The sequence below is a fragment of the Oreochromis niloticus genome, linkage group LG22, assembly GCF_001858045.2.
Source record: "Oreochromis niloticus isolate F11D_XX linkage group LG22, O_niloticus_UMD_NMBU, whole genome shotgun sequence".
NCBI lineage: Eukaryota > Metazoa > Chordata > Actinopteri > Cichliformes > Cichlidae > Oreochromis > Oreochromis niloticus.
In genome coordinates, this window is record NC_031985.2 from 24,122,960 (window position 1) to 24,135,164 (window position 12,205).

General features: G+C 40.6%; 1 protein-coding gene across 3 annotated transcripts in view; it reads left to right on the top strand.

Annotated features, from left to right (window-relative positions):
• The first annotated feature begins 941 nt into the window (after positions 1-941).
• The window catches only part of vps50 (VPS50 subunit of EARP/GARPII complex), a 114,102-nt gene continuing 102,838 nt past the window's right edge, over positions 942-12,205 (top strand). For all 3 annotated transcript variants that reach the window (XM_025902313.1, XM_003457265.5, XM_005462009.4), the window contains exons 1-2: positions 942-1,096; positions 1,593-1,661. In XM_025902313.1, coding sequence (XP_025758098.1) covers positions 1,064-1,096; positions 1,593-1,661 — 102 coding nt within the window. In that variant the 5' untranslated portion in view covers positions 942-1,063. The remainder of the gene's footprint in view (positions 1,097-1,592; positions 1,662-12,205) is intronic.

Below are 12,205 nucleotides of genomic sequence, written 5' to 3' on the forward strand. Positions count from 1 at the left end.
AGCCACTGATCTGCCATGCAACATGGTGGAATGAAGCACATTGGTGAAGATTTCATGTTTCAGCATGGCAAGTACCCCAAACACCCTGCTAGTGCAGTAAAAGCAAACCTGGAGAGAGAAACACACAGTGAAACACTATCAGTCACAAAAAGAGCTTTGAATGTCATTCAGGTATAGAAGGACAGAGGACTATTCCTGATGACTACCTAAAGAAATTACAAGAAAGATTACCTAAGAGAGTTCACAGTGTGTTGAAGAACAAATGTTTTAATACCAAATATTGACTTTAAGGCTTGTTTGAATTATATAAATCCTATTTTTGTCTTACATACTGGATTTCTGTGTATGTTTGCACACACCTCAATAAACTGCTGCACCTGTTTCCCAGTTTTCCAGCAAAATATAAATAAATGTCGTGTGACTCAAGACTTCTACAAAGTATTGTAAGTACCTGAATAAATCCACATACAGAGATTCAGCCTAAAGCCATGTAAGAGAAAGATAAGCATATGTGTTGCCATTAACGTTAATGATGGCTCAGTTTTATTCCAGTGTCCCATGGCAGCCTCATCTCAGGAAAAACAATACAGCCACTGTGTTTCTTTTGTTTTTTAAATTTGTTATCATTTGCACCCATATTTTCGTTATTTTGGCACAAGGAGGTTAGATGACTGCTGTGTACTATCTCTGTTAATTTACTACCATCCAGTGGCGTATGGCAGCAGTACATTACTGTAGTGTCAATCTTTGACGCCATGTTTATATTTTATCATATTTTTTTTAAAATTTAATTTTCTCTGTTTATAAAAACATGTACTTTGGATTTCGTCCAGATGCTTTCATTTTTAATACGTGTGAAAAGCCTGACAGGCAAGAGCACGAGCACTGGCTCTTAAAAAATACATTTCCCATAAAGCTTTGCAACGTTCCGGTTCCTGCCCTGCCAGTCACGTGAGACTCAACTATGGCTTCCTTCTCGTAGTGATGGAGGTGCACTGTTGACAACAAGACACAGCTGGAGCTTTATTCATTTCTTTAGCCGCTGATACAACTTGGACTTACGATGCAGAAGATAAAGTCTCTTATGGCCCGTCAGGTGAGCACAGCAGGTGTACAGAAACTGCGCTACCGGCTGTTTGTCTCTGACAGGAGCCGGTAGTTAGCATGACAGCCTGCTAAGCTAACTGGCTAATTTGACAGCTCATCGTTTGGTTCATTAAGTGAAACGTTCAGCCAGACTAAAAGCTGTTTCAGTTGTTTACCTCAGGCAAATAAGGCATGCACATAGCAATTTACCTCACGCCCCGGTGGTGAAAGTTTAACACAACAACAATAACAACACAATAAAGGGAACTGGGCGGATAGAAGGAAGTTCTCAGTTTGCACATGCAGTAGTGTTTGGCAATTGGTCAACACTGAACACAACAGAGCATATCGCTTTCAGAAATCTGCCCCTCAGTTCCACTTTTTGCTGTATGCAGTAGTGTGCTGATGACGTTTTGTTACAAGTTACAGATTAAAAATAAAAACACAAAGAGTAACGTTAACGCTACCTGTTGTTTGTAGTTTTAATTTGGATCTTATTTTGGCAGGGCCTGAAAAGCCCCCAGGAGAGCATGGCAGACCTGAGTCCTGTGGAGAACCTGAGAATCCCGAGCAAGGTAAACTTCAAGTCGAGACTTAGACTGCAGCTGTCTGGTTTAATGTGCTGTTTGATGCATGTGGACAGTTTCTCCATCTACCACTTTGTGAGTAGATGGCTGCATTCCCATGTTCATCTGGTTCATTATGCTGTGAGGTCTGATAACTTCAGTGCTTATCTTAATAGTTTTGCTGACAACTTTTAAAAAGCTGCCATATTTTATTCTTTTCGAGCCACAGTGAACGCCATCGAGGAGGGATTGTTTTAGCAATTGCACTACTGCTGTTGGACACAGCTGCAAGCTGTAACACAGACCCCGAGTGATGTCTTTGTCATTACCCAGAGTCAGCACTCATATTAGTAGTAATGCCACCACAAGGCTGTCAGTATTACTAGAGATTTAATTTGTTAATGAAGTGTCGATGATTCATCAGCTATACATTGGATTTCATTTTTTTGTGCTTTATCTAAACAGCAGTTGTTATATTACAGTTATGCACAACTGAAGGCTCCTGTTTATATCAGTTAAACAGACTTTATGTCAGTCCTCCTCACCCCACTCAATTTGTGATGCAGACACTGTTATAAGAGTATTTGAACATTTCTGGCATGGCAGCGTTTCAAATTGCACTTAGTCATGCTTGGTCACAGGAAGCGTTTGTCACTATCCCCTTTGTACAAATTCAATTCGTCAAGTGTCGACGGAGCAAAAGGCAGAGCGGCTCTATTTCACGTTTAGTTACATTCATTCCTAGTGTCGCTGTGGCTTTTCACTGTAGTGATGACCTTCAATAAATGACTCTGAGTACAGTTTTGTTACTCTATTTGTTCACGGCGCTGGGAGATATGAGCCAGGTCGACTGAACAAGACGTTTAACCTTTCTGGTTTTTGCACACTTAGCGTTTACGTTTTCTTTTCGTATGGTGTGCTGTGCTGATATGGCGTGTGATTATTTTCTGCTCAGGCTAATGCTGTGCTGTGATAGATGAGACCAAAAAGAGAGTGCATTTTTGTCAGCTCACCAGTGGCGGTTAGGAAAGATTAAGCTGACTGAATTTTAAAATCTGCTTCCACTATAAAAAAAAAAGAGAGGAGTGTCTGATAAGCTCATACTTAGTTTTTATATATATATATATATGAGTATTTCTTTACAAAATTATAATGGAAAACAGTCACATTTAATACTCCAATAATGGGAGGTTGTTTTGTCATATTTGTATAAAGCCTTGTAGATCTGCAGACAAACTAATCCACCTTTTGAAAAGATAAGCAGATATTTAATCTCCAGGTGTAATAGGTGTCTAATTGAAAGCAGACTGTGTCTTCAATAAAGATTTCGTTTTGTTTTTTTTTCTCAGTGGGCACCTCTGTCTCCTGGCCTTGGAGTCAGGTGACATGGTCAAACTGGATATGCAGTAATCAAACACTTGTTTTGTTTTTTCCTTGCTTGTAATATTCTCGTTTGTCAGTGCTGGACTGAGACTCTGTGCAAGACCTATCACACCTGCTTTGTTTGCCTTATGTGTTATGAAGCAGTAAGGATAATAAGACCGAAGTAATGGCTTCTGTGGATGTGTTCATATGGATGTGTGAAATGTAAGCAGACAGTATGCCGCTGTCCATCGCCTATTAGGTTGCTCTTGTGTGTGCACTGCAAATACCTGCCTGTTGTGTATTCAACATAAACACAGGGCATCATTGTTTGTTGGCTTTATACTTTGGCTTCATTTACTTTGCTTTCATTAACGTGCTGGCCCTCTCAGCTTACAGGAAAATAAGATGGGGCCACGACACAGGCCAGGCTTCATGTAAAAGTAGTCCTCCTTCATTACAGGAGAAATAGTCCTCTGCAGGAGTGAGACCAAGGTGCTATTATATGATCATTTTGAGAAATACTGAGATCATGATTATTTAACACGTCACAACGCAGTTAAAATTAAACTTTAACTTCCTCCATTAACATTATACTGATACCCACTGATTGGAACCATTGCTGTGTTTCATTTTTTATTATTATTAGTATTTTTTTTTTACCCATGAGTCACATCATTTATCATCCTTCACATGCTGACAGCAACATCTGGCTAACTGCAGGGGGAAGGCCTGATGTGTGTGATGATTAAGTAAATGCTGCTATTCAGTTACTGTTAGGACACAGTTTGAGGGTTTGAAAGCAAGATCAAGATAAATGTGCAGTAGTCGGTCTGTGGCTGTGGCTTATCTCTCTTTTGTAGTATTTAAATGGAAGGACAGCCATTCAACACATTCATCAATAATGAAAGTTTGTTTGTTTCAGTCTGGTAGTGGTGGGTTAATACAGTCTGAAACAGGGTCATGATCTCATTAAATTGGCTAAAAAGTATGTAGAGGCAAGTTTGTTTGTTTTTTAATTTATCAGTTTGACTTTTTTGTGATTAATAGAGGTTATTAAACTTTAGACGGATGGTCCTCATGTGAGATGCTTGGGGATCAGGGTTATTTTAAAGGGGTAGTGGAAAATGGGTGTTTTAGGTTATTTGAATGTTTTGCTGTATTGTTGCAATGAAAAATTACAAGATTTGCAAAACCCTTTAAAGATGTCGGAAGCTTTTCTTTTGATTGGTAATCCATAAAAGGGAAAAAATAAAGCAGCTTCGTCGGGGGCGGTATTTTCACTTTCTTTTTGTTTTTTTTGCAGGGACGCAGGTGTCAAGATGATTATGTGCACATACGGAGGTCAGACTCTTGGCAATAGCATCAGTTTACCCTCAGGGAAAGCTATTCTCAAAGAACATCTTATCCCTTTGTTCTCCTGGTGCTGTGTACCTAACACCTTCTACAAACATGTAAATCTGGGTCACAGCGAGACATGCGCCTAAAGTTAACAAGTTACAGTCTATTCGAGATGCCAGTATGATGCCACCTCAGTGTGATGAGTAACAATTGAAAGCTATGACTCAACAGTAGAGTCACAGCATTCGAATTACAGAGACCTTGAGTGATGTCTTTGTTATTGCTCAAGGTCTGTGTTATTTTATCTGCCAAGGTAGGAAGATTTTTACCAAAGCCTTTGTAGCACAGATCGGTAACATGCTTTTGGCTTCATTGGGCAAACAATAGTAATCATAACCTATTAGCATATTTTAGTTAAAGAGGTCCTCATGTGGGTTTTGTTTTCTTCACTGATACTCTAGATGAGATGAAAGAAGTGATCATTGAAAGATGTTTGAAAAGCAGTTGGTGTGTTCAGAGGATTCTCGCTGTAGTTCTTGGGACAGTTAATTTCTACAGTAGACGGTGTCACCTAAATTACTGAATGATCAGAGCTACCTGTTGTTGCTTACGTGACTTGAAGTTGTGCAAGATGGATTGTTTTGTTTTGATCTTGCTGATCTCATGAGAGTCCAGCTGCCTCGCAAGGTAATGTGTTTTCAGGCGTTATTAGATCTAGCCTTTTAGGAGTGACTTTACAATTACAGATCTTTCCAGACCCCATCAAAAAACCAGACAGAAAAGATAAAAGATGGAGGTAGCTACTGTGATGTCATCCACTGGTTTTTGAAGTCCTGTTTGCTCATCCATTAGCATCCAGTGGAATATCCTCCTTTTAAAAATATAGTTGACCAAGATTTACTCTCCACAGTGTCTTTTTTCCCTCCCTGATCCTGGTTCTGCTGGAGGTTTCTTCCTGTTAAAAGAGATTTTTTCCTTCCCACTGTCGCCAAGTGCTTGCTCACAGGGGGACGGATGTCTGAGGGTTTTACTTATTGTAGGATCTTTATTGTAGAGTATAAAGTGCCTTGAGGCGACTGTTGTAAATTTGTGCTACATAAATAAAATAAAATAGACTTAATTTTTTATTCAGTGTGACCTAATATGAGGCACTCCGCCCATAATTACATTAGGAAAGTTTTTACAGAGGTAAAGTCAAAAAGCAGTTTTCCCATAAACTTCTATAGGACCAGAAATCTTTTTGCAACCACAGCTATCGCCCTCTGGTGGCTTTCAGATAGAATGCTGGTTTACTTAGTTACTTAGTTACTTATTTTTCTGGCCCGGAAGCTATATTAGTGTTGTTTTTGGATGCAGTGAATTAAGCAGAGGCAGTCACATGGACTCCTGTGTGAAGCAGATTTTAGAATACCATGGATACCACAGCTTGTCTGCTGAATAAAATTGGAAAATAATTTCAGATGCATACTGAATAAGATACTTTTGGCTGCTCCCTTATTCACACAAACACACACACAGGCACACACACACTCTCACAAGAATTAAATGGCTCTAAGCCCTCAAGCTATTTTTTTAACAACTTTGATGTTTTTTATTCTTTTCCTTTTTTTTAATCTCAGTGTTCCTAAGCTGCTTTGTGGCTTGTCAGTAAAAACAAGCCAACCTTCCACCCCTGTCCAGTCCTTTCTGTTCAAAGCTGTTGTCTCTCTGTGAGTCACTGTTGAGGGGTTTCTTTGAGGATGCTGTGGTGTTTTTATCTCTATTAAGTGATTGCAGAATTGATAACAAAGCCTAGAATAAAAATTTGGTTGGTTTGTTTGGTTGCATTTATTTATTTCCCTGTTTGTTCCAGAGAAATGAATAAATGCTGGTTATTAAACAAGTTTTAAAGTCTCTCAGCCTTAATTACTCTCCTCGCATGTTTTTTTTGCGATTAAGAAAATCAAAGATTTGCTTGATGTGTAGGATGTGCGGATTTAGCTGTTTACTTTGTTTGCATCGTGCACCGATTTATGAATAATTTCCTAATCTCAAAGCACCTGATAATGACAACAATCCTAATTACTCACAGTGTGTTATAGGTTTGGTCATACTGTGAAACATGTAGGCAGGTAATTTCGGTGTGATTTTGTGATACACTGAAGACAAAATTCAGTTATTTAAACCTATAAAGCTTGAATTATTTTATAATGGGCAGAAATTTTCATTTTTTTTAAAGCTTGATTGTTTAATGAGCATTGTGACAAATTAAAAGAAAATCATATGTTTAATATTTGCAACATCTGATAGTTTTGTGTAATGCGCAGTTTTTTCAGGGAAAAAATTAACCACACCAGTGATGTTAAGGTCTCAAATCCTCATGTATCAAATATTAGACACTTCGTGTTGTAGGATGAAGTTTGCTTTTGAGAGACCAGCAATTTGTTTCCCCAGAAGCCTCGGCGTGTTCGAGGTAAACAGCTTTTCATTCATACAATAACCATGTCCAACCAGCAGGGGTCACCCTCAACTTACCCACCGCTCATCTTTGCCAGATTTAAAGCTCTCTTCAGGCACACAAAGGAGCACACATTATCTCCTAAAATTATGGGATTATTGATTGGATAACTACTTCTATTTGCTAGTATTTATTTCCTGAAGACAAGGCTTTGGGATCAATCTGTGAGGAGGGCGTGTTTGATAATCTCTCATTAGTTCACGCAGGATGTCTTGAGGGAGAACACAGCTTATTTTTATAGTTTCCGTTTTATGGCTTCAGGACCCAGTCGGGTTATGTAGATAAGATATTTTGTAATTATATATTTCAAAAGCCAGATCATGCACTCATACAGTGAAGAAACTGCATGGCATGAAAACAGAGCGCTTCTCGTGCTTTCGGCTGAAAGAGAGTGTTGAATGAAAGGTAGAATAATCACGTACTTCCATGCAGAAATTCAGCTGTCAGCGTTGCCTGGATTGTGCTGGATTGTGCGATCGTGGCTGCGAAAGACAACATTGTTCTTAATGGCAGACGAAGACACAGGCGCACAGTTAGTCTTGCGTGCATATACAGCACTGATTACAACGAGGACGTTTTGATTCGTTCATGTAACGAATGATTCTATGGTGGAGATAATTGGCCCTTCTCTCAGTCTCTGCTGTCTTCCACCCCCCGTGTCTCTCAGGGTTTTCCACAAACCTCCTTTTGTTTATTCAATCTTTTTTGTTTTTATCAGCGCTGCTGTGTTTGTTGAGCAGTTATTTCTTTCTTTATTTTGTTGCCACAAGCATAATTTTCCATATTCAACCAGCGCTCCAGTCGAACATATCCCCCTTTGATTCTCAGATAAAGCTTGTAAAACGACCCGCACTTAGGATGCAAATAGATTTCTAATTTCCGCAACGAGATGAAGATTTCATTAATTTGTGGAAGTGGCTGGGCTGGGGGCTGGGGGCCGGGGTGGGGGTTGAAGGGCTGTTTGTTTGTCTCTCATCCATCAAAGTGAAATTTGATCAAAGCCTCACAGCGGCTCACGGTTCGGGTTTCTCGTGTGGGCCGCGGGGGCGTTTGTTTTGCTTTGTGCCTGCACGGCGGCAGGCGAAGGGAGGGAATTATTTAACTCGCGGCAGACCTTCAGTGAGTCATTCACTTAAAGATGTTTCAAGTTTTGCGCGTCACTGCAGGTGGGAGACTGAGGCAAAGAGAGGGGAAGGAGAAAGACACTGACACAAGGTGAACTGCCTTCGAGTGGCTTCACGGGAGCCACTTCATTGTCTTCTGTTTAGCCCACTCCTCTGCCTTTTTTTTTTGTCTTCTTTCTGCCATAACTTCTCCGAACAGTGAGTCATCCTCCTCATCCCTCCTCCCTTTTTCACTTTCTCTCATTTGAGCTGATTTCCCACCCACCTTTTTGATGGGGGAGCGTGATCTCCTAACTCTAGGCCTCCTTTCCAGTCTCACGCACTCACCCACACATCCCCCTTCTCTCCCCAAGGGGTGGGGGGGCTCCGGCTCGCTCCTTCACCTGATTTAAACACGGCACACTCGCCTGGAGATGTGCACACTTGAGATTTGCACACTTGCACGGACACTCGCATTAAACACATTTCAATGCTCGGTTTGAATCTTCACAGTTGCCTCGTGTGAGTGTATGAAGGGTTTCTCTGTGTGTGTAATTGAATTAGATGAAGCTATATTTTGCTGTGAAATGATGAAAATTACGCACAGCAGCATAGCCTCATATAAATGTCACTCAGCGAGACACGCTGTCACCCAGAGAAACATATTTAGTTATTTGGGTGGCACACTTCATCGCCTAGCTTCATGCTTCTTGCTGATAGGAGCTGGGAACATATTTGGGGTTAGGCAGGTGTGTAACAAGGTTTTCTTGATCAGTGTCTGCTATCTCGAGAAGGTGTACGTTTAACGAAGTATGCATATAAGGGTGTATATTGAATTTTATATTGCATTTGTCCCATAATTCCATATCCATCCTTGTTAGCCCCGAGCTGCTGGTCTATTTTTAGTGCCATTATGCTTTAATGTATCGATCCCACACAAACAAGAAGTTCGACTCAGTATTAACATAAATGAAGGGCTTCCTCTCAGAGTGTACTCACATTACAGAAGATGTGAGTCCTGTGCAATATCACTTAAATGTCAGATGAACCAAAATTGTATCACCTTACAGTAATTGCATTACACTGAGCAGTAGGGTATTTGCTCTTTTGTAAAATGAAAATAAACAGTTTAGATTTACTATGTTAACGATAAAAATAGGTTGACCTTTTATCTGTGAGACTGCTTTGTAGTGTTCCCCACAAACAGATTTTACTTTTATTCATCCATCTGAGAGAACCCCATCCTCAATGCCCTCATTTTTATTTTGGAAGATGACTCACTGCTAACCTGCTAGCCCTGGCCCTCGCTGTCTGACGTTTCCACACCAGCAGGCGAGGGTCAGATGAGCACCACCGATTGCATCTGGCGATGGTGATCCCTGATCTGCTCTGAAGATCCACTGCAAGCTAAATGTGCAGCCTGAACTGTAAATGGAGCGGGTGGAAACGTTGCTCAGATTTTGTTTTGCAGATTTGCACAACAAAGGCTGTCTTTGCTAATTGCACTTCAAGGTGATAGAATTAAGAGTCCATCCAGTCCACGTTACTGGAAAGGAAGTTGATTATTGCTCATAAAGCATCAATAACATTTACATATCAATTAAAAAACGTTGGACACGCCTGGGTTCTCAAATAGAGCATTTCAGAAGAAATTTGAGAGCAACCACCAACAGCCTGCTTCGTATGTCCACCTTTATTTGAGTTAACAGTCTTTCTCAGCTTGGGGAAAAACTAAAATAGTTCCTACAAAGATTTTCTGCCATTCCTCTGAGACAGTTTTCTTTGTTTCATTTCCTGAAGGTTTTTGTTGTTGTTGTTGCTCAATTCTATTTAAAGTATCCCAAGGATCAGTTAGCTCTAACTCTGACTTATTTTTCTGTGTTAAATCTACACTTATGGGTGCAACACAAACCCAAACCCTTCTGAAATACTACACCTAACCTGACATGCACCTCCCTAGAAGTCTTACACATTGCAGACTACACAGGTATAGATGCTGGCAACGGCATTACACTTGTTCCAGCTTGTTGACCTATGACTGTTTCCCCATCTACACCTCAAAGTTTGATAATTAAGTTTGCTGATGACACCTCCATTTCATTTCTAATGAGGATGAAAATGCCTACAGGTTGATCTGAATGAGTGGTGTAGGGACACATGATCTGGTCTTTAACACCTCCAATACAAAAGAAATGGTCATTGAATTCAGGAGGTCTAAGGTCAAGAAACAACATCTCCCACTCCATACATTGTTGAAATAGTGGAGATTGTGTAGAAGTACCTGGGAGTCACCCTCTCTGTGCAGGGAACATGGTTCACTAACACCTCCCAGTTGATTGAGTGGGCACAACAAGGGCTCTTCTTCCTCAGAAACAGGCCAAACTTTCACAGAAACCATTGATGAACTTACACAGCAGTACAGACGAACCATCAACACTGCTGCAGAAAGGAAGGATCTGCATCAAGGGGCGAAGGTGTCTCAGCACTTTGTTTCTATAGAGCTCTGCACTCACACTACGCCACCAGGATGATGAACAAAGCAGACAGTATCATAAGCAAAGATAATAAACATCCCGGGCATTCTTTGTTTGAACCGCTGCCATACAGCAAAACGGTTCACAACAATAAAAACAAGAACTAACAGACAGTTTTTACCCTGGAGCGATGGCTTCCACCTCCCTAATTTCCAGAAATAGGCATCAGTACTAGACACTTCAATGCAAACACACACAGTATGGCACTGAGGACATTTTCATTGCCTAACAACACTTTAAACGGACTAGACTGTGTATAAACCCGCTGTTGTTCTCCTCTGTTGCTGAGTTTACCACTAACTTTATTTTTATCTAAACTTCCTTACATATTTTTATTTATTTTATTTATGTATTGTTTTTAAGTTAAGACAAATCCAAAGGGAATTCTGTAAATCATGTGTAGTAATGACAATAAAGATCATCCATTCACTGAAAATAGAGCTTCACCGTTGGGACTCTGCAGAAGTCCTTACATGTTGGAGCCTATTTGAGCCAAACAAATTTATCTTGGACTGTTCTGATAAAAGAATGCGCTCTCACTGTTCATCAGGCTTCTTTTCATGCAGCACTCATCTTGCAATTTTGTGCGGAAGAGCAAGCAAGGTTTTGGACACCGTCCATAGAGGTTGACATTATGCAATGTCCTCTAAACTCTCTGAGCTGTCACGGAAACTCTGGTGATAACGCTTGTAACAAGACCGAGGCACTGGTTTGTCTGTATTTCAAAGTAGCCCACTGTCTGTGGCGTTATTTTAGGATGAGGACGTCTCTGTGCTTCTAATTAGTGATATTATTGCTTGCCATATTAGTCATGATTCCTGCTGCAGCTGAGTTTCCACTGATATCTGGTTGCTCATTTTAGTGTTTTTAAGATGTAAAGTGAAATATTATATAAAAAAAACCCTTTAATTTGATGATTTTAGCTTCTATCTCATGAAATTCTGAATTCGTACGGTCAATCAAAATAGAGTCCCACTTCTATATAGTCTGCTTATTTACTCGCTCATATTTGGTTGGGGCTCCTTTTCCATGAATTACTGCATGAATGCAGTGTAGCATGGCGGTGATCAGCTTGCGGCACCGCTGAGGTGTCACTAAAGACCAGGTTGCTTTGATAGCGGCCTTCAGCTCGTCTGTATTTATGGGCTGGGTGTTTCTCATCTTCCTCTTGACAGCACTCTGTAAATTCTGTGTAGGGTTCAGGTCGGGTGAGATGGCTGACCAATCGAGCAGAGTAATAACACGGTGAGCAAATTATTTGGTGGGAGTTTTGGCTCTTTGGGAAGATGCTGCAGGAAAAGGAAATCGGCCTCTCCATGAAGCTTGTCAGCAGACAAAAGCATGAAATGCTCTATAATCTTTCGGCTCTGTGGGGGGCAGAGTGGACCAATCACCACAAACCCCAGCAGATGAAATGGCCCCCACCCAAATCACCACATACTGCAGAAACTTTTAACCACCTTGGGTTTGGTGCCCCTTTATGCTCAGGACTTTGGCCAACTGAGCAGCAGTCTAGCTCTTTTTCTCTTTAGCTCACTCCTGACATCATATTTGGGACAGTGCTAGCCCTTTTCCTGTGCGTGGTGGTTTGATGCACCAGCCAAAGTTTCAAAGCTCTCCTACTTTCTTGATTCAACGTTTTTTTTAAAAAAATGACAATTGCTGCAAGGCTGCTGACATCTGTGTGCTTGTGCACCTTTTCCTATCACACAAAGA